The sequence below is a fragment of the Cardiocondyla obscurior genome, linkage group LG04 (assembly GCF_019399895.1).
Source record: "Cardiocondyla obscurior isolate alpha-2009 linkage group LG04, Cobs3.1, whole genome shotgun sequence".
NCBI lineage: Eukaryota > Metazoa > Arthropoda > Insecta > Hymenoptera > Formicidae > Cardiocondyla > Cardiocondyla obscurior.
Window position 1 is genome coordinate 28,847 of NC_091867.1, and position 22,358 is coordinate 51,204.

General features: G+C 36.0%; 3 protein-coding genes, 1 long non-coding RNA gene and 1 pseudogene across 4 annotated transcripts; 3 read left to right on the plus strand and 2 right to left on the minus strand.

The window, feature by feature from the left end:
• Positions 1-3,045: 3,045 nt before the first annotated feature.
• Positions 3,046-5,731, minus strand: LOC139101917 (uncharacterized; annotated as a pseudogene).
• Positions 5,732-6,726: 995 nt separating this feature from the next.
• Positions 6,727-8,597, plus strand: LOC139101812 (uncharacterized). Its single transcript, XR_011545631.1, has 3 exons — positions 6,727-6,884; positions 6,990-7,067; positions 8,448-8,597. It is a non-coding gene; the product is annotated as an uncharacterized lncRNA (long non-coding RNA).
• Positions 8,598-10,135: 1,538 nt separating this feature from the next.
• LOC139101918 (uncharacterized) lies at positions 10,136-10,576 on the minus strand. The gene has a single exon (XM_070655430.1). It carries the CDS (start codon positions 10,574-10,576, stop codon positions 10,136-10,138), a length of 441 nt encoding a protein of 146 aa, XP_070511531.1.
• A 1,742-nt stretch (positions 10,577-12,318) lies between these two features.
• Positions 12,319-13,707, plus strand: LOC139101919 (golgin subfamily A member 6-like protein 6). Its single transcript, XM_070655432.1, has one exon. The coding sequence runs from the start codon at positions 12,319-12,321 to the stop codon at positions 13,705-13,707; it is 1,389 nt and encodes a 462-aa protein (XP_070511533.1).
• A 1,132-nt stretch (positions 13,708-14,839) lies between these two features.
• On the plus strand, positions 14,840-15,349 carry LOC139101921 (golgin subfamily A member 6-like protein 2). The gene has a single exon (XM_070655433.1). It carries the CDS (start codon positions 14,840-14,842, stop codon positions 15,347-15,349), a length of 510 nt encoding a protein of 169 aa, XP_070511534.1.
• The last annotated feature ends 7,009 nt before the right edge of the window (positions 15,350-22,358 follow it).

The window sequence follows — 22,358 nt, forward strand, 5'->3', positions numbered from 1 at the left end:
TGTATCTCCAAAAATTGGCGGTACATGTTTCATTTTTTTCCCTACGTACTTTTCGAGGTACAAGAACACTATCAAACTAGAAAGGACAATAGTATCGCGAAATTTGGAGGTACTATTGTCAAGAAAATTTATGCGGTACAAAATACTGCACAATTAGGAGATACATTCATACTAGCAATGAATCATTCCGCGAGACGAAATATTTTTCTCCCTTTTTGGCATAATTTTACCTCAGTATGCAATAATTATAAAATTAAACTGATCAAGCAAATGTTGTATACTGAGGTAAAATTATGCCAAAGAGGAAGAAAAATATTTCGTCTCGCTTCACTGCTAGTGTGAATGTATATATTATATATCATATAATAAATATAAAAATATATTAAAAAGAAATAAGACCTATTAAAGTGACTACGGCTTTCGTCAAGAATCATATTTTACATTTTATTTAATGTTTGAATGACAAAGTAATTTTAACAACTTCTTTAAGATAGATCCATACGTTTTAAGACATCTTTAACTTTTTGAGATAAAAAATTTTTACCAAAATTATCTAAGGGAAATACGATTTTTTGTAAAATTGCAAGAATTGGGGCAAATGCTGCAGGATAAGTTAAATTCTTAATATAATAAACTCCCAGACACAATAGACAAGCTTCGGTCATGGAGCAATCGTTGTCGAGTATTACTTCTTCATCTAGCGAACATACAAATTTTTTAATGTTCTTTGCTGGATTAAATATTACATTTGGACCTAGTGTCTTTTGAGACAACTCTTTATCAGTCTGTGAAAAACAAAAATGTATTACTTGTAAAAAAATATTACTAAAGTAAATTAAATTTCCATATATATAGATTAAAATTTTTACTTACAGTACAGATGAAATTGTAAATACTACGAGAGTATTTTAAATCGTTTTCTAAATCTTTAATTGTTTTCTCCTGATTACCGTCCGTTTGAAAATATTTTTTAACGCTTGTGTCTATTTTATTTACAAGTGTCGAAATTGTTTGCTCAGTTCTAATTTCCAGTTCTATGCTGAGCTAAAAAATATATAAAAATATTATTTAAATATAAAATCTTTGTACATATAACTAAAACGTCATCATTGTATAATACTTACACCTTCCTGCACGAGAAAATAAGGCGGAAGTTGTGTACACTCAGTGCGTTCCGGTGCAGTTTTTTTAAGAAGAATTCGTAGTCTCGAATATAGTGTTATATAATCCACAGTTTGGTGGAACGTATTTGATAAAAGCTGCAATAAAAAAAATAGTTTTTCTTCTGTAATGTATTGTATTATAAATGATAGAAATTATAATTACCGTTAGTTCCTTTTGAGCATCTTCTACAGTTAAATCCATTTCCTCTTCATTAACAATCTCATTGTCAGTTATGTTAGATGTATTTTGTAATTTGGAATTAACCTTTTTATCTCTGTTAATTTTTTGTTTTAGTCTTAAACTAACACGACGAATAAATGTGCTCTGTAAAATAAAATATTTAGTTTGTGAAAATTGAGCCTACCTGCATTTTTTTCATTAACATTTTACTGTTATATATATATATATACAGGGTGTCCCAGATCAGTGGACGATGCCGAAAATGATAGGTAGATTTAATCAAATTAAAACGAAAAGTCTTTTACCATTTTGAAAAATTCTCAATAGTTTTCGAGAAAAAAATTAAAATATATAAAATGCATAAGCGTAAGAGCGACAAGAAAGCTGCGCGTGAGTGAGCGCGGCAGTAGAATGACTAGAAATAACACCGTCGTCTGTCGCGCTCACTCAGCCCACGCTTCTTCGTCGCTCTTACGCGTACATAAATTAATTTTTTTCTTAAAAACTATTGAGAATTTTTCAAAATGGTACAGGACTTTTCGTTTTAATTCGATTAAATCTACCTATCATTTTCGGCATCGTCCACTGATCTGGGACACCCTGTATATATATATATATATATATATACAGGGTGTTTGAAATAAGGTTTCCTTCCCGGTAACTGTAGATAGATATCGGGAATACAAATCGAAAAGTCAGATATCATTTAGTGAAATTCGTAACCGTTACCGAGTAAGAAATTACTGAATTTTGACGAATTAGCGCGGAGCACATAATAAGTCGGGCGCGGCAGGTGAGAGCGGGTGGGCCTTAGGGAGAGAACGGGGGTGAAACGCCGCGCGACAATTGTGGGGTGGGGGTGGGAGGAGTCAACGCGTGGTGTGATAGACAATTGTTATTACTGTTATTACTTATGATGTTCCTATTATGTTTACTGTTTCTATTATGTTTTTTATATTCCTTAGTTTTACACAAGTTAACAAAATGTAATTATATTACTTAATTAAATGTTTATTGCTGTTAAAATTATAAAAAAGACAATTTTATCTTTTTCGGTTGTGACACTTCGAAATGTCAGAAACGGAATACTCGTGGCATCAGAAAGTATCGCATGAATGTCAGAAACTGCATACTAGTTAGTGTACGAATCAGCAATAGAGCGCTTCGATAGTGTCAGAAACTTATGCAATAAAAAGCATTAATAAAATAATTATTTATTTCAAAAATCTAAATAATTCAACTAAAACTAACACGAAAGGTTAGGCAACCAGGAAATTTGAAAAAATATGATACTTTGTGTGCATGTAGAGTAGTTCATCTGTAACACAACTATTTTTTGTTTGTGCTAAATTTCACTTTAAAGGAGTAAAACCACCCCTTACAAATGGAAGGAAATTTTTCCTTTTTTCGATATAACTCGAAAACTATTTATAATATCAAAAAAAGTTTTATACTAAAGTTTTACAGCAAAAACAACTATATTTAACTGCAGTAACAGAATTAAATAAAAAAAAATTTTTACCAAAATTGTTTATAAAATATAAAAAAAAAATTTTCTAATTCTATTATTGCAGTTAAACGGAGGTGTTTCTACCATAAAAATTTTGTATAAAACTTTTTTTGATATCTTCAATAGTTTCCGAGTTGTATGGAGGAAAGTGAAAAACCTCTACATATGAAAATACTTTATTTCCGTAAGAATTATTTTTGAGCCGCAACTAAAAAATTTTTAATTTATTTGTTACTCTATATGCGTAAAGCTTCTTATTATAAGAACGATTTAATCAGATTAATATGCTCTATAATAATTATAAGATTTTCACCAAAAAAAGTTAGAGAATCTTTAAAAATTTAACATTGTGAAACTTTGTGTGCAATAATTCATCTTTAATATAAAACTTTTTTGTTCGTGCTTCAATTCGAGTGACTAATTATAAAATTGAAAGTAAATGTGAACTTTGCGTGATCTGTCGAATGACGAGAAATAACAACAAAAATGAATCAGAGTCAGGTTGTGTCGAAAACCTTGTCCGTTGACGCTCAAAACCAGCGCGGACCCAGAACATGTGATCCGGATCCTCAATGACATTACAGCTCAAGCAATAAGGAAAATCCACGACTCGGAAGCGAAACAAGCTAGATCTGAGAGAAGTGTGGCCACTACGCAATCTGTTAATTGACATATTGTCCCCGGGAAGTGGTGCTTGAAAGCTCGGAAATGATTGCGAATCTATGTCCGTATCTTCTTTATAAGGCGGGAGCACGTGCCCGTATTGCTGCGGACACGTGCTCAAGAGGTTAGGAAGTGGCAATTCAGCAGAGTAATCCCACACGCAGGACGAGAAACAAGCCAAAGGATCTTCCGGCCAGCAATAGAGTAAAATAAATGTCTCAGATGCAAAACTCACAGTAACGCTGGATATATGATCGAATAAACGTTCAATAATCTGCACGAACTAAACACGTGTCCATACTTGATCACCGCCAAACCGGAAGTCCCCCTAACCTAAACATGTCATGTCTGTAGCGACTCACCTCTTTCCATTGGAGGACGACAACTACCAATCATCTGCGACAACCAACATCTTCACACGAATAGTACATTTAAATAATAAGATATCGGTTACATTTTAATTTGCGAATCAAGCAGCACACAAAGAGTCAGTCGTCACTTAGCATTGTCCGGGTTAACACATTCATTGTATTAATTATATCAAATATATTATATATCTATTATACATTGTGAACGGCCGTAATTATTGTGGGACCTAAATCTATACCAGTTCCTACATGTCAATATCAATCCACACCATCTAGCGGCGCGAAAACGAAAAGTACAGCAATCAGCGCCACGACGAAAAAGGAAAACGTACATACATCGATTTCTTAATTTCTTAATCATTTTTATTTTTAAAAGAAAACTTTACATCGCGATATTTCCGTTAGTAGAATACATAGCAAAAAAATATAAACACTTTCCTGATATAATTCGAGCCTAATCTACACAGTAAACCTATTTAGAAAGCGATTGAAAGCCGATATTGAGATATGATAATTACGTTTTTCTCAATACGGCGTCTCGCGTAAGAGAGGCTCACTAGTACGCTACGCCTATACTTGGCGCGAGGCACTACCGGGCCTCTTGATATTATATAATTACCGTTCTTTTTTATTTTAATTTCGAATATCTTATTTGTATCTGGAACGACAAAATGTACGGAGTGATTAACAGTAAAATGTTGAAAGTTTTTACTATTTAAACAATTATAGAACTTTCAACAATTTGAGATTATTGTTGAGTCAGACTGAATCCATTGGCGAATGAACTGTATCAAAGTTTTTTCAGAGCGATTTGGGACTGATATTAGAAATATTTTTCCACTGTCCCGTTTATAACCACCAAAAATTCATTTCTTTCTATAATTCTGCCGCAATTATATTTTCTCTTGCCGATTTTAACCTTGACAATTTTAACTATTTTTCCCAAACCACCAAGTACAGATAAATTTCTGTTTGTCCAGTTGATACAAACTTATATTTGATTTATTGCAAATTATATGATGTATAATGATGATAAATATCAAACAATTTGTTAGGGCTGTTTCATAAAAAAAAATTATTCCATTAATTATTACATATATTTAATATGCGAATCTTTAACTGTTACCACGTAATATCCTTCGCCTACCATTTTTCGAAACCGTATCTCGAAGATAATGAATACTTTAAGTGCGCGTTAATCTCGAGTCCGGCAGTGTCATTACAACCGTCCTATCGACAACATATTAGATTATACGGTTATTATTCAATGTAAGATTATGAGTCCACCCGGCTGGACGAGAACAAATGCAAAATCACGGGTCCACATGGCTGGACGAGGAGGAAACACAACGTTGGAGAAAAAAAATAAAGGTTTATATTTATTCAGAGATGCACTTATTTACAAATCCAACCCTTGCCAAGATCCAAACAATATTGAATACATTAAGTATTTCATACCTTTCGGCAAAGAGAAATTTAATCGACAACTAAATAATCTGATATTTCTAGTTCCGTGCACAAAAAACTTTGTCTAGGTGGTCGCAGCATTATAAAATATGCAGTTAATCTGCATATTGTTTTTAAACTTACAATTAGCTTAAAATTACTGAACCATGTATCCTCGTTTGAACTTGTCATAAATTTACATTGTTTTATTACTTTCTTTTTCTATTAATTTTTGTCACAAAATACTTTTCGACAGCGAAATGAAAAGTACTTGGATTCAATATTAATTTCACGTTGCACTTTGAATATTACATTACCTTTCTAATTAATTTTTGTTCAATTAAAAAGTTAATTAATTATCTCTGTCATGTGTTAAAGCCAAAAAATCATGCAACTTCATGCTTGGTCATCATGACTAAGTACAGGGGGATCGAAATAAAATAGATGTGTAGCATAAGTTTTGTTATGTAGCTAGGAAACGCTTTAAACAACAAAAAATTAGAGATATAATTTATTAGTGCACAAACTCAAATTTCGACGAAATAAGAGATGGTCATAAAGCATGCGCGGATGCACAGGCAGCAAGCGCAAATTGTCATGGTACATGATGGAAAGAAGTAATTACATTAATAAACAGTTTTTTTAATCTCGCAAGTATCAATTTTTAAAACTTATAACTTATGAAATAATAATGTACGACGATTTTAACTTACACATTTGTTTTCTTGAGGTTAAAAACTATGTGTATATAAAATTTCAAGGACATCGGAGAACAGGACCGTCTTCTTCATAATTACTGTATTGTTAATCAAAAAAACATATTTCAGAAAAATTTATAAGACAATAATTTTAATTTAAAAATATGTTAAAATATACATGACCTATTGGAAAAATAAATTATTATTTGCATTGCTTTGATAGTGTAAACAGTAAAATAATCGTTAAAATTGCAAATCGTAATATTTACTTATCGTTAAATGCTGTAATTATTAGACATTAAACTCATATACAACAAAATAATATTACTAAAGAAATATAAAAGTCAGCATAATAAACTGTCAAGTGTTACAATTAAAATGTCTATATCTTAAAAAAAAAATTTTGTTTTAACACCATTTTATTTACCTGAAATAGTGATGCCGTTTTTTTTTATGTAACTACAAACTTCTTTTTTTTATTAAAAAAAATGATGCATTTACTACACAGTCATACGTTTTGATAATTGTGAATATATGTATATGCTTTATTTATAGTATTTTTTAAATGTTAAGGTATTTTTTAAACATATATACGTACATAGATTATTGCGACATAAAAGTATTTGTTGCATTTTATGTCTGCTATATCGCATTCTTTGTGCTATATAAGCGTTACGCATTGGTAGCAAATTAAAAAAATACGGATAAACATAATTTGTGATTTAGCAATTTAAAAAAATGCGACTGTTATATCTATCGTTGATCTTTGTCATAGTCTTTATTATGACTTTTTATGAATCTAAAACAAAAGCTTCGTCCGAAGCTGATGCAATGAGCGAAGCTGATCCACGACGTGTAAGTAATTTTTAGTCAAAATTTTACGATTAAAACTTGTTTTCTAATTTTATAAAATTTTAAATATTTGCAATTGATATTATACATAAATTATATCCTTTTAAGGGAGGGTTTGGAAGAGGATTTGGAAGAGGAATTGGAAGAGGAATTGGAAGAGGACTTGGAGCCTTTGGTAAAGGCGCAGTGAGTATTCAAGTTATATGTTTATCACATTATATAAGTACGGTAAGAAATAATTTATGTAAAAGATGTAGGATTAATGTTTATTCGGTGTACTCATACAAAAATTGATTTGTTTACATTTTAATTGAAATACTGATTAGAAACATTATTAGTTATAATATGCATATTATATTTCTTTGAATGATAGAAACTTTTAAAATTAATTAAAAATTTATTTTATTTGTTTTTATAGTATTATATTACATAGTACATTGCTAGATGCTTGCACAAAAATTAAACAACTTTAGTCATATTTGTCACTATCAGATTTACATTGTAGCTATTATACAGGGTGATTAATTTTAATCTTAACAAATATTTTAAAAATATTCAATTTTATGAAAAAAAAAAAAAACTTTCGAAATAAAAGTTATATGAATTTGAAAGAAATATAAGATAGTACCTTCGGTTCGACCTTGAAGAGTTAACTGCAGGTTACATGAAAGTTATCCTTAATTTCTTAAATGGAATCTACTATTTCTCATTTCATATTCATTTAGCTTATCGTAGCTCGAGAGCTTTCCAAAATACTACAAAAAAATATTTTTTTTATTAAGAATTTTTCGAGTTATGCGGTTTGAATGTTACATTTTAACGCCGACGTTTAAGCCTCATATTTTGAAAATACTTAATAAAAAAATATTGTGTTATATTTTATATTGTGTATTTTGAAAAACTTTCGAAATAAACTATACGAATATGAAATAAAACAATAACAATATTCTATTAAAATTTTTCAAGTTTTTACTTTATACCCTTGCACACTGCACATTCGCCGGATTTTTATGAAGTCTATCTCTATTTCTTATTGCACATTTATATAACTTATTTTCAGAGTTTTCTAAAATACTATAACACAATAGCCTTTTATTAAATATTTTTTAAAATCAGAAACTTGAATATCGAAGCTAATGTAACTTTTAAACCGCATAACTCGAAAAAGATTCAATCAAAATATATTTTGTTATAGTGTTTTAAAAAGCTCTTCATATAAGCTACAAAAATATCTAATGAGAAATAGTAGGTTCCATTTAAGAAATTTCATATCACCTTTATATGACCTTTAAATAACTCTTCAAGATCAAACTGATAGTACCATCTTATGTCCTTTAAAACTATACAATTTTTATTTATAAAAGTTTTTTTTTTGTAAAATTAGATATTTTTGGAATATTTGTCTGTTAAAATTAAAATTAATCATCCTGTATAATAGCAATTAATTTCAAAACCGAGTAAAGTGGTTTAATTAACGCTCTTTGAATTATCTGCACTAGAATTATTTACTTTATATTAAAAATCCGTTTTATATATTAATTTTAATAACAAATATTTTATATTTAGGCAGAGGAGTTAGGGGCGCTGGCTGTGCAAACAATTGCGGATAAAATAGCAAATAAATCACAATAAGTTAATGTATATATAATTTATAAAAAATTATTATATATATAATATTATTTATAAAAAATATCAATTACAGTTGTAAGACTATTATATATTTGTTTTCTTCTGAAATATCCTTATGGTGATACTTTTGTTTACACCACAACTCACAAAAGAAGTTAAACAACCCAAAAGTTTAAAAATCTCTGAAACTTTGTGTGTAAGTAGAGTAGTTCATCCATAATACAAAACTAATGTTGTATATAACAAAATTAATGTTGTATTTTATTGAAATATATGTTACAACTTTTTAAATTTTATATAATGTTAAATAAATTTTATCTTTCCCCAGGATCGTCGAATGCTTATTAAATTGAAAAAAAGAATCATGTTTATTTTCTATAAATATATTTATTCTTAAAATGACAATAATAAAAAAAGTATAATATTTTTTACACATTAAATATAAGTGTAAGCAGCTCACAGTCTATGAGCTGACTCTTATCGAAATTATCGCTGTTGTGACTAGCGCTCAGTCATCGTCATGTGCGTGTCAGTAAATCGAGCCGTTAGAGTTTTATTCCATTCATTATGCTAATTCTGGCGGTGATCAGACACCTATGTTCGCAAAGTCGTAAAACCTCGTTGATTCGTTTCGAAGCATGCTTTCAATGGTCCATTGATGAACGTAAATGTTCCACGTGTTGAGCGACATCGGCAACTCATTTCCTCTCTGATCATTCACGATGCTCTTTACAAAACTCGGCGAACCGACGTTTACGCCAATCTCAAAATATTTATATCTGTTGAACGGTGGAATTTGATTTTACTCAGTCTAATGAATTTTTTGATAACATTTATTTTACAAAGCAGTTGTAGAACTGACTCAAAACACAAAATCCGACAAATACAAAAGAGCTCTAACATACAAAAGAATAGCTTTAATATAAGATAAAAATATAAGAAATATCACAAATTAAGAATTACAATATCTACTCATCTATGCTTAGCCAAGCCGCTAATACGCAAGTTTATTTAGCTCGCTTACTCGCTACGGAAAGGGGCGAGTTTTTCCCCTTACTTTATTTCCTTCTAATGTTACGCTAATATTTTTCAATGTATCGACGAACCTGACAGAGCGAAAATTAAGATCGTAGAATTACCTACATTTAACACTCTCTTAATTATTTGATCTATTCAACACACTACAACATTATTACAAGCATTAAATTTTTCAATGTTTAACGGTTTCGTGAGCATGTCTGCTACTTGATTATTAGTCAGACAATACTTAAGATTAATAACTTTATCTTAAACCAACTCATGTACAAATCTATATTTAACGTCTATATGCGTGGCTGATTTATTACCTCGTTTGTCATTAACATTATAGCGCTCTGGTTGTCGACATTCAATTTAATATCAATAGGCTCGCTGAACAATTTTTTGAGTAAAGTTTTTAGATATATTAGTTCACAACAGCACTCCGCTGCTGTTATATATTCTGCTTCTGCGCTCGATAAAGCTATTATTTGCTGTTTTCTAGAACACTAACTTGGTGTTCTTCCTGCGTATAATATGATGTAGCCCGTTGTGCTGCGTCTAAAATCCACATCTTTAGCGAAATCAGCATTACAGTAGACTTTCAACTAATTTAGTTTTTCTCCATCGGTGTACTTAATTTCTTCGCTGATGCTTCTTCTTAAGTATTTCAGGATATACTTCGCGTCATTTATATTATCTCGAGTATATTCCTCAATGTATCTACTGCTAAAATTAACCGCAAATAATATGTCTGGTCTGATTTTCGTAGACAGATAAAGCATGTTCTCTATTAGTTGTCTGTATGGAAAGTCTCTTTTCACCAGAGATGCTTGATTGCTTTCTTCTAATATTTTTGGAGTCTTCACAGGTTTTGCATTATCCATTTCATACTGTTTCAGCATCTTTTCGGTATAGGCAATCTGTGTCAATTTTAGTCCTCCATCTCCTTTAGTTATCTCCATTCCGACAAAAGTCTTTAGATTTCTTATTATTGTCATTTTAAATTCTGTGCTCAAGTCTTTTAACACCTCTTCCATTTTAGTCATTTTGTTTCCTACGAGAATTTCGTCATCCACTTATATTCCCATAATAAGATTGCTTTCCTTTTTTCTAAATATGCAATGCTCACTTTCGAGCAGCTTAAATCTCTTTTTCTTCAGGAAATCTGTGAATTTGATATTCCACCTCAACAATGCTTGTTTCAAGATGTAAAGGGCCTTTTTCAATTTAAAGATTTTTCCCTTACAATTTGTATTCTTTTGGAAAATACATATTCCCAGATAGCAAAATCTATCCGAGCAAATAATACCACACACTTGCCACAAATTTTGGCGACAAAACGGCTGAAAATATGTAACAAAATTTGTGATATCAAACGTTGTTGATAAATTGTAACCAAAATTGCAGCAAAACATGCGCTGATTATTGACGTCAAATTGACACCAACTATTTAGTAAAGTTTTACATTGACTTGACACTAAATTTGCGCCAAATTGCGAGCAAGTCTTAACAATAAAAACCAGACAGCAAATTGACGTCAAATAGCAAGAAAGTGTTAACGACAAGAGCCCAACGGCAAGTTGACTCTAAACAACGAGCAAATTGACGACAACAGCCTGATGGCAAATTGACGTCAAATAGTGAGCAAATTTTAGCGAGAAAATACCAATGGCAAATTATTGCCAAAACTTGCTCGTTGTTTGGCGGCAAAAGTCTGGCAGTAAATTGACGCCAAATAAGAAACAAACCTTGTCTTGATGTAATCATTTTTTGGTATAATAATATTATTATAATTGTTTTTTCTAAATTACAAAAAAACTGAAATTAATATATTTTATATTATAGAACGTAAAATACAATACACATAAAAACCGGTTTACATTTTTACATCACTAAACAATACCTACATTACAGAATATAACACACACTATTAAAAACGATTTTGAGTGGAGGAAGGAGAGGGAGATAATGAGAGGAAAACTAATAGAACTGGAAATAAAAGTGGAGGAAGGAAGAAAGGAGTGTTCGGAGACGAAGAATAAAGTGATAAAGTTGGAGAAAATTATAGATGAAAGGGATAAAAACGAAAGGAAAAAAAATGTAATTATAAAAGGGATTAGAAATACGGAGGATAAAAAAAAATGGAAGGAGAGGTGAAAGAAATATTAAAGAAATTGGAGATAGATATAGAGGCGGAGAAGATAAAGATGGTAGAGGAGGGAAAAGGGGAGAGGGGTGGGATAGTACTACTAAACATGAGGAATGAAGAGGATAAAGAGAGAACAATGAAAAAAAAAGAGAAACTAAAAGGGACAAAGATTTGGATGCAGGAGGATAGATCCTGGAAGGAAAGAAAAATAGAGAGAAATATGAGAGAGATAGCAAGAATAGAAAGAGAGAAGGGAAGGAAGGTATGGGTAAGTGGAATAAAAATGAACATTGAAGGAAAGTGGTGGTGGTGGAACCAGTATAAGGAAGACTTGATGGACGGAAGAGGAGATAGAAAGAAGAAGGACGCTCAGGGGGAAGGAGAGGAGAGGAAAGAAGGAAGAATTACATAGAAAAAGAGAAGGAAGGCAATAGTGGAGAAGGCGAAGAAGTAAAGGAGGGTGAGGGGGAGCAGGAGAGGAGGAAAGAGAGGGAGAGAGAGGGTAGAGATGCGGAGGAGAGAGAGGAGGAAGGGTGGAAAAAGGAAAACCGTAAAAGACTGAAAATTGCCTTCTGGAATGTGGCGGGACTAGGAAATAAAGACAAGAATTTCTGGGAGAGACTGAACGAGTGGGACGTGATGTTTTTGTTGGAGACTTGGGTGGAGGAGAAGAGATGGAAAGGGATAGAGAAAAGATTACCAAAAGGATATGTATGGAGGCAACAATGGGCAAGTAGAAGAAATAATAAAGAAAGAGCGAAAAGAGGAATGATAGTGGGAAGAAAAAAGGAGATAGAAGGATCAGGTGAAGAGAACAAAGAGAGTGAGAGAGAAGGTATAATGATAGAAAAGATAAAAGTAGAAAGGAAAATATGGAATATAATAGGAATTTATATGAACGAGGAGGAGGAGGAAAGATGGGATTGTTTAAAAAATTGGATGGAGAAAGAGGAAAAAATGGGAAAAACAATAATCGGAGGAGATTTTAATGCAAGAACGGGAAAAGAAGGAGGAAGGATACAGGAGGACGAAGAGGAGGAGGAGGAGGAAAGAAGAAACTCATTAGATGGGAAAATAAATAAGGCGGGAAGAAGAATGATCGAGATTTTGGAAGAGACAGGGTGGTTTATAATGAATGGTGGATTGGAGAGGGATGAGGAGGGGAGGTGGACATATGAGGGACCAAGAAGAACGTCGGTTATAGATTATGTGTTAGGGAATGAGGAATCGTGGAACGAGATGGAAGGGATGGAGATAGCAGACAAGATTGATTCAGATAATTTTCCGGTAGTGGTAAAGATTAAGGGGAAAGGAGGGGGTGAAAGGAAAAAAGGAAAAAGAAAGAGATGGTGTTGGAGTGAGGAAGGAAAGGAGGAATTTAACGAGAAAGCGAAGGAAATATGGGGAGAGGAGGAAGAGAAAACGGAATGGAAAAAGGTAAAAGAGAAAGTTAACAAAATTTTGGAAAATGGACAAGAAAGGAGAGGGGAAGAACAAAGGAGAGGATGGTGGGACGAAGAATGTAGAGTGGAGAAAAAAAAAGTAAGAACGGCGTTGAGAGGCTGGAGAAGAAGGGAGGAAAGAAGAGAGGAGTATAGAAGAATGAAGAAAGAATATACAGATTTATGCGAGGAGAAGAAGAGAAGGGAAGTGGAGAGATGGATAGAGGAGGTAAAGAGAGTAAAGACAGAAAAACAAATTTGGGAAATAATAGGGAGGGAAAGGAGAAAGAGAAGAAGAGGGAAGGAGAACTTGGAAATAAAAAAATGGGAAGAATATTTCAGGAATATAATGGGAGGAGTGGAGTATAGAGTGAGGATGGGAGAGAGAGGAGAGATGGAGGATGGGGGGATGAATGAGTTGAGGAAAGAAGTGAGAAGTGCATTGAGTAAGGTGAGGGAGGGGAAAGCGAAAGGAGGTGACGGAATTTCTGGAGAAGTATGGAAATACGGAGGAAAAAAGGCGATAAATTGGATATGGAAGACATGTAACGAAATATGGAAAGGGAAGGAATGGATAGAAGAATAGGAAGAGGGTATGGTGGTGCCGGTAAAAAAAAAGGGGAAAGGGGACAATGTGGAGGATTTTAGAGGAGTTACGATTATGTCGACGCTATACAACATTTATGCGACGATGCTGGAAAAAAGACTGAAGGAACAGGTGGAGGAAAAGAAGATCTTGGCGAAGGGACAAGCGGGATTCAGGAAGGGGAGGGAGACGATGGACAATATATATATAATAAACTACTTAATTAACAGACAACTAAGTAAAAAAGGAGGTAAAATAACATTGTTCTTCGTTGACCTGAAGGCAGCTTTCGACGGAGTGGATAAAGAGGTGATGTGGGAGCATATGGAGAAGGAGGGAATAAGTAAGGACACGATTAGACGGTGCAAGGAAATCTACAGGGAAACAAAATGCAGAGTGAGAGTGAGGGGGGAGATGGGGGAAGAATTCTGGACAGGGAGGGGGATGAGACAGGGATGTCCACTAAGCCCATTACTTTTCAATATATTAATAGCGGATCTAGAAAGAGAAATAAAGAGGGGAGGGTGGGGAGGGGTAAAAATAAAAGGGAAAAAAATATATTCATTGAGCTACGCGGACGACGTGGTGTTGTTAGCGGAAGAGGAGGAAGACATGAGGAGCTTGATAGCGAAATTGGAGGGATATTTAAAAAGAAAAGAACTGGAACTCAATGTGAAGAAATCGAAGGTGATGAGGTGCAGAAGAAGAGGAGGAAGAGAGAAGAGAATGAATTGGAGATGGGGGGGGGGAGAAGCCAATTGAAGAAGTGAAGGAGTATAATTACTTGGGATACGTAATCATGAAGAACGGAGGGCAGGAGGGACAGGTGAGGGAGAGAGCGAGAAAGGCGGCGGCGGCGTTGGGAGGAGTATGGGGGTTGGGAAAGAGAAAGTTTGGAGGGGACTGGGGGAAGAAGATGTGGATTTTTGACAGATTAATTTGGACAATAATGGCATATGAAATGGAAATATACGGATGGAGGGAAAGGGAAAAAATGGAGAGAATACAAGAAAGATACGTAAAATGGCTTTTAGGGGTTGGAAGGAGCACGCCGGAATATATGGTGATGGAGATACAAGGAATAAAATAGAGGACGAAAATGAGAAGGAGGGCGTGGGGGTTTAAAAGGAGAATGGAGGAAGGAAGGGGAAGCGGTCTGGCGAGAAAATGCTGGGAGGAGATTAAAGAAAGAGAAGAAAAGGGGAAAGCGGAATCGGGATGGGAGAGAGAAAGAAGATCATTCTATGAAGAAAAAGAAAGGATAAGGAACAGTATAGAAAGGGGGGAGACACTGGGAGAGACAACGGACTGGATATCGGAGATGGAAAGAAGGGACAAGGAAGAACAGAGGAGAGAAAGAGAGGAGAGAATAGAAAAATCCAATTATAATAAATGGTACAAGAGGGTAAAAGCACAAGGAGTACCGGAATACTTGAAAAAGGGATGGAAAGAGAAGAGGTGGAGAAGAGTGACGAGGTTCAGATTGGGAGAAGAGATGAGGGGGAATAAATATTGGGAGAAAGAAGAAAGAAAGAAGTGCAGGGTATGCGGAATGGTGGAAATGTTTGGGAGCATGTTTGGGAAGAATGTGGAAGCTGGGGAGTGGAGGGGACATGGAGGGATTGGGCGGAAAGGGTGCTAAACGGAGAAGGGGAGGGCGAGATATGGCTAAGAAGGATTCAAGAATTCAGGGAGGAAGTGATAGAAAAGGAGAGGATAATGGAGGAGGGGGAGGTATGAGTGGAGAAGGGTTGGAGCAGGAGAGAGTATAATTTGGAAAGAATGTGTTAAAACAAGAGTGCTTCGGAAGCGGGGGTCCAAGAGAAAAAGAAAGAGAGAGAGAGAGCGAAATAGAATAGGAGATCATAGTTATAAAGCGTTGTGCGAGGGATGAGGGTGCGGGGGAGTATGCGGGGGGAGGAAGAGAGGGGTTGAGGGGGGGAGCGAGGAGTGAGTGTGAGAATTGTGAGAGCGGAGGGATGATTGTGAGAGATAAAGCGATGTATGCGTGTGCGAGAGGAAAGGAAGAGTTGTAAAGTTTGTAACCCGAAAGGGAATTCAATAAAAATATCTATCTATTAAAAACGATTTTCAGGGTAAACTAGAGTTATGCATTCAAGTAAATGGCCAAGTCTTCGAACACCTAAAATAATTAAACTAAATAGATCTTTGATTGGATCATATTCTAATTTTTAATGATTGGGTTATGTCATTTTCAAAATTATTTTGAGGAAATAACATGACATTTTTTGGAAAAATGCTCAAGATAGAAGTTACTTTGATGTCTACTACGATGTACTACGATGTACTACGATGAAGAATAAGTGTTCAGAGATTTGAATTAATTAATTAGTCATTTTACCGCCGCGGGAGTAGCACCTCGTGGCCGATCGCCGGCGACGGATCGATATCGATCCGTCGTTCGATAATTGCTTCCGATTCTCGAAGGCGTTGCCAGTTCGAGGCTTATCATTGTTCGTCTAGCTGTGCCAAGCATCACCTCGTGTGCAACAACGTGCAGTGTGCTTCTCTAGGAATTATTACTCATCGTGCTACTCATCGGTCTACTCATCGCTTTGTCTTCAGTACAACTCATCCAGATCATCCTCGCCGTGTGTAACACGCCAAGAATCTTCTGGAAGACATCACCCTTCAGCACGAGGCGTGTTGAACCTCGTGCTCAGTATCTCATCAGATCTCGCAGCGTGTGATCTCACGATTAATATAATTGTGACTCAGTTTAACTCAGTGCGGGCTCTGAAAGACAATTAGACAGACTATTATCGAATCAAAGACTAACTCACGCGTGAAACTCATTGTGTACACTCTGTGCGGATCTCATCTACCGGCCACGTGCTAAACGCGTGTCTCCGCGTAACTCGCATATTCGAAGGACTTACACCCGCCTTTTCGCGTTAAATAAACCGGCCACGACCGCGTACCATCCCCGCGGCGTTAATTGTAAGATCTCATTTTGTAATTACTCATATTTAATACAATAAGAATCTACAATAAAAAGTTGGGATTTTCATTTAAGATTTTAAAGTTGACCTTTAAATGACCTACAAATTTGACCTCAAAGTCAAAGACAAGATTACCATCGATTGTCCCCTTTCGAACCAAATAACTTTTGTCTAAAACATTTTTCCCTGAAACCAAAAATAAGGAAGTTATTTGGGGTGCACACTTAAAATAGGACACTCTGTATAAGCAAAAAATAACATTTTAATTTTATGTTTTGTTCCATACCTAAAAGCGTTATCAACAAAGTTTATGCGTACGAACATAACGTACTTTTAATCTAATTATCTGTTTTTTTTAAGTCCTTTTCTGCGTTCGTCGTATCGTGGTCGTCGCTCCATAAGTTCCTCTGAATTACTGGACCGGTCTTTGATCTGCGCTGATTCCGCTGTCGATGCCTGTGTCGCATCTTTAAGGTTTTTAAAGCGTCTCGCATCTGCTGCTGGAATACTGTACGCTGGGATCTTTTAAAATGTGGGTACGACACATCGTATCTGAATAATATTAAAATGGTAAGTTACGAGCTTTATCGCACGCACACTTTTAATATAATATTTAAAACAAACATGTTATATTATACGTACCATAAATGGCCTTTGTTATTCTCTTATCATTTTGGGGGAATTTTGTCCTCTTCGCGACCCTACCAGGTTACACACGCTGAAAATGAATCTAGCAGCCATTCCTTCAGGCACAAGTTAATTGCATCTTTTAAATTAAACCCTTCTATATAATGGAAATAATTAACCTAAAAAAAAAAAATATATGCATGTCATTAAATAATATAAATTCAAGCATACCTAGTATACAGGGTATCCGAAATATTATTAGCAATATTAAAACTGTGGGTAGGATATGTGAATTAAAGACGAAAAGTTTATTGTATTTTTATAAAAATATAAAAAATAATATTGTTTTTTAATTAAAATGTCTGGGCAAATGAACGTCAAGAACGCTATGGGATAAACGCGGCCAAGCGGCGATAAGTATACCTTAGACGAGGCGAGCGGAGTCAGCGCGTGGAGATAAGCGAGTAGCGAGCGGTGAGCGGTGAGCGGGAGGAGATAACTGCACGCGTCGAAATAGATAAACATGTACAACTTCTTTCTCGGTGCGATATTCTCTTTCGGCACGTATTTAGTACCGCGTTATACCCCAGATTCCATAGCAAGGGTCCTAACACAGAACCCTGGGGCACTCCGCGGTACAGTGGGCGCTCACACCGTCGCCCGTCTCAATCGGTGTAGGTGACCATTCTGCTTACAAAATAGTCACTCACGGCAGCTTGAAGATATTGTGGTACCTGATGGTGCCGGAGTGACCTCTTAATTGTTTTCCAGAGGAGGGAATTAGAGGCATTTGAGATGTCAATAAAGACGCACAAAGTTATCTCCCCTCCTTTGGGACGTCACCTCTTCCGAAAGGGACCGTAGCCGCAAAATGGCATCCACGACGGATAATCCCTCCCGGAAACCGAATTGAGACGGTTTGGACCGGCCTCTACTAAGTGTTGGACAAAGTGGTTCGCAATAATCCTCTCCAATAGCTTCCCCGCCTCGTCTAACAAATAGGGCGATAAGAAGAAGGCAAGCCTTCCTTTTTGCCTTTTTTCCTGACCAGGATAAGATTTGCTTTCTTCCACTGCTCAAGAAAAATGCCTTCTTGAAGGCACTTGTTGAGTAGGTGCTTCAACTCTTCACCGACGACCGGGAGCGACAGGGCCCAAGCTTTTTTATGGATCCCGTTGGGACCCGGCGCGGTATTTCCTTTCAGGCCGCGGCCCGTAGCGGCTTGGAATTCCTTCTCTTCAAGAGGAAGAATATCTTCCCCGCGTAAAACGGGCAGGAAGCCAGAATACAACTCTTCGGACTCCATTTCGGGAGGGGCTTCTGGGAACAATGTGTTCACCACCTCTTGAATGAAGCCCGGGTCCAGAGTTTCCGTGACCGAGGGGGCCGCCGGTTTAAATTTCATTGAGACAATCTTATAGGCCAGCCCTCATGAGTTCTCATCTAACTTCCGGACCAGCTCTTCCCACGCTTCCGCCTTGGCCTTCTTTATGGCAAAGTGGAGCATTTTCTTGGCCTCCTTATACTCATTAAGAGCCACGGCCCTACGAATTTGGTCATTGCGACTGCGTGTGACCCTCCTTCTTGTCTCATTTGCCTCTTGGCACAACTCCGCGATACCTTTGCTTCACCAATAAGTGGAGCGTCGCAAGTTGCGCCTTACTTTAGGCATGGAGGCGTCACACGCAGCCATGACTGCCCCAATCCATCCAATCTGCCTCCCGCTGGACGGACATTGGAGCATTTTGCTGCCAGCTGTTTCGATTTTACCAGGAGACAGTAAGGGAAGGCTTTGAGGATATCCTTCTTCACCTTTTGTATCGCCCACCTTTTGTCTGGGCGACAAGTCCTTATGGGGGGCACGGGACCTGAGCTCCAGAAAAATATATCGGTGATCTGATAGATGCTCGAGCTCCATGTCCACCCTCCTTGCTTTCACCATATTGGCGGCCGCAGGGGTAGCCCACGTGATGTCTATAATGGACTCACCCTGCGACCGCACACACGTCGCTGTACATCCTCTGTTGAAAAGCACCAGATTCTTCATGGACGCCCATTCTAAGAAAAGGCGCTCTCTTCTATTCGTTCGCCGGAAACTCCACGTCGTTGCTCAGACGTTGAAGTTCCCGGCAAGTAAAACGGGGAGTGGCCGTAGTCTATCAATACAGGTACCGATATCCTCCAGCCACCCCTCGTAATCCTCTATGGGGCCTGATGGCGGCAGGTACGTCCCTATAACCGCCACAATAAAGTGTTATACTTTGTTACGTGTGTGTATGTGGTATTACATTGTATTGCTTGTGTTACATTAGTAATATTAGAGTCTGTGGAAGATAATATAGTTCTTATCTCATTAATGTCGTCGTCTGTTCTGTTAGCAGTAGTATGTGGCATGTTTGTCACTCTCTTCTTAGAAATAGGCGCTTGATCCGAAGACGTCGTTTCGTATCTTGCCGGCTTGATGATGGTTCGTTTTGGTCTCTTATCCATTATTTGTAATAAAGATACATGTATAAAAATCAAAATTTATAATGTGAGTTTAACAATAAGAATTACAATTAACGCCGCGGGGATGTTACGCGGTCGTGGCGGGTTTATTTAACGCTGGTTTATTTAATTTATTTAACGAAAAAGAGGGTGTTAGTCCTTCGAATATGCGAGTTACGCGGAGACACGCGTTGAGCACGTGGCCGGTAGATGAGATCCGCACAGAATCTATAAATGAGTTTCACGCTTGAGTTAGTCTTTAAATTGATATCTGTCTGTTTAACTGTTCTTAAGAACTCGCACTGAGTTTAAACAATGAGTCACAATTATATTAATCGTGAGTTCACACGCTGCGAGATGTGATGAGCTACTGAGCACGAAGTTCAACACGCATCGTGCTGCAGGGTGATGTCTTCCAGAAGATTCTTGGAGTGTTGCACACTGCGAAGATGATCTGGATGAGTTGTACTGGAGACAAAGCGATGAGATGAACGATGAGTTGAACGATGAGTAAGAATTCTGAGAGAGGCACACTGCACGTTGTTGCACACGAGATGATGCTTGGCACGGCTGAGTGAACACTGATATGCCTCGAGCCGGCAACGCCTTCGAAAATCGGAGGCGATTATCGAACGACAGATCGATATCGATCCGTCGCCGGTGATCAGCCACGAGGTGCTGCCCCCGCGGCGGTGACATGATTAATTACTAAATTGAAATCTTTTAACAATACATATTACTCAAAATGTGTCTGTTTCACGCGAGCAAATTTTTTCTAGTTAATTCTTTGTAGCTAAGCTAGCTGCACTAACTTGCGTTAAATCAACAGTTACCTTCCTTTTGTGCATTAAATAGAAGGACACAAACTATGAATTAGTACAGGCTAGTGCAATTAGTTTATTTGCAATAAATACTCCTCCATTAATTTCGAATATATTATATAATCTTAATATCTTTCGGTTTAACAAATAATTTCTATACCACATTTTGCAAAATTAAACAATAAAATTTTTATTAATTTTTATGTGCTTACTGAAGATTAATATTGTAATAATTAATATAACAGAATATCACCTCTGAAGCTTTTTGTTGAATATTCACTTAGAAAGTCTTCGTTAACCTTGCCTTGCCTCAGTTGCTTTTACAACGGTTCAACTCACAAGTAACACTAGGGAAGTGTTATACGGCGATTTTCCTGAAACTTGGCATACAAGTAGTACATAAAAAACTATTAGACACGTATTTTTTTACATCGGCCCAAAAGCCGTTTGAAGAGTAGAAATTACTCTTATTGATTTTGAGGGTTGGTTCGACTATTTTACGAATTATTTTTAAGATTGTTGCAAAATCAGGCAACTAAGGGTTTTTGCGATGGCTGATAACGAATTTGAAGCCCATTTTTATGAATTTAAAATGACGGATTCAATATGGCGAGAAGTCCGTGCAGATATAACAAATTGGTGTGCTTTTTGAAAATGAGTTTCCTTGCTTCTCATAAATCGGAGTGCAAACGTGAGTCTCCTTGCCTCTCACAAATCAGAGTGCTTTTTGAACGTGAGTTTCCTTGCCTCTCACAAATCGGGGTGCTTTTTGAACGTGAGTTCCCTTGATTTTGATACAAAATACGATAATAATATCTGCTTTGTACAAAGTTTTCTCAACGATTGGTCCAGATTGGACCACTAGTCTCTTGTAGGACTATTAATAAAGGGGACTTTAAATCTCCGTTGGCAGAAATGATTGGTTGAATAATGTAGCTGTGCGTTAAAGAATTCAAACATTGCGCTAAGCATTCGACTTTCAATAATCCTTTTAAAGCAAGCGTGCGACTTGCATGCGTTTCTAAATTGAACTCCGATTGATCGGAATTATAAACATTGTTTTCATCTATCAACATAATCTCTGATTTTACTTTAGAAACAAATTTGCTTGATGCTTGTAATGATTTTTTCTGATGACAATATTTGTTTTTTAGTCACAAATTTATTTATCTTTCTCGATACAATTCCATAATTCACTTTAAAATTATGTACACAAAATGTGGAAGCAGTGAACAATGTCGGTGACAAATTGATTTTATCTCTAACACATAAAGTCCATCTTTTTATATCAAAGTTATGAATAAGCAGCGATCTTTCAGTGGCAATTTTAAATTGATCCAAAACATACTTCAAAATTTGTAGTAATTTTTCTTTTCTTGTGCCACCTTCTTTAATTTGTGCCTCCCATCTATACAATGACTTCAAATTAGAAACGTGCTTAAATCTGTGCTGAACTGTCTTTAAAGACAAAGCTTTTGTCTTTCCGGAACGCCAAAAATGTACAGGCCTCGATTTATATTTGATATCAATATCAATTACTAGATTGAACGAACTTACCTGCAGTGAAGTTCGATCCTAATTATGTCCGTTGTTTCGTCCGGATATAAGACTATGTAGTCGTGCTCGTGCACGCTCTTCGACAACACGGTTCACAGCGTAAATCAAAAAACGCGCGCGCGATGTGTCGCCACCAGCATGCCGCTACTTGCGCCTTTCCGGCACTCAAGTGCTTCATTAGTTCAAAGATCAAGGC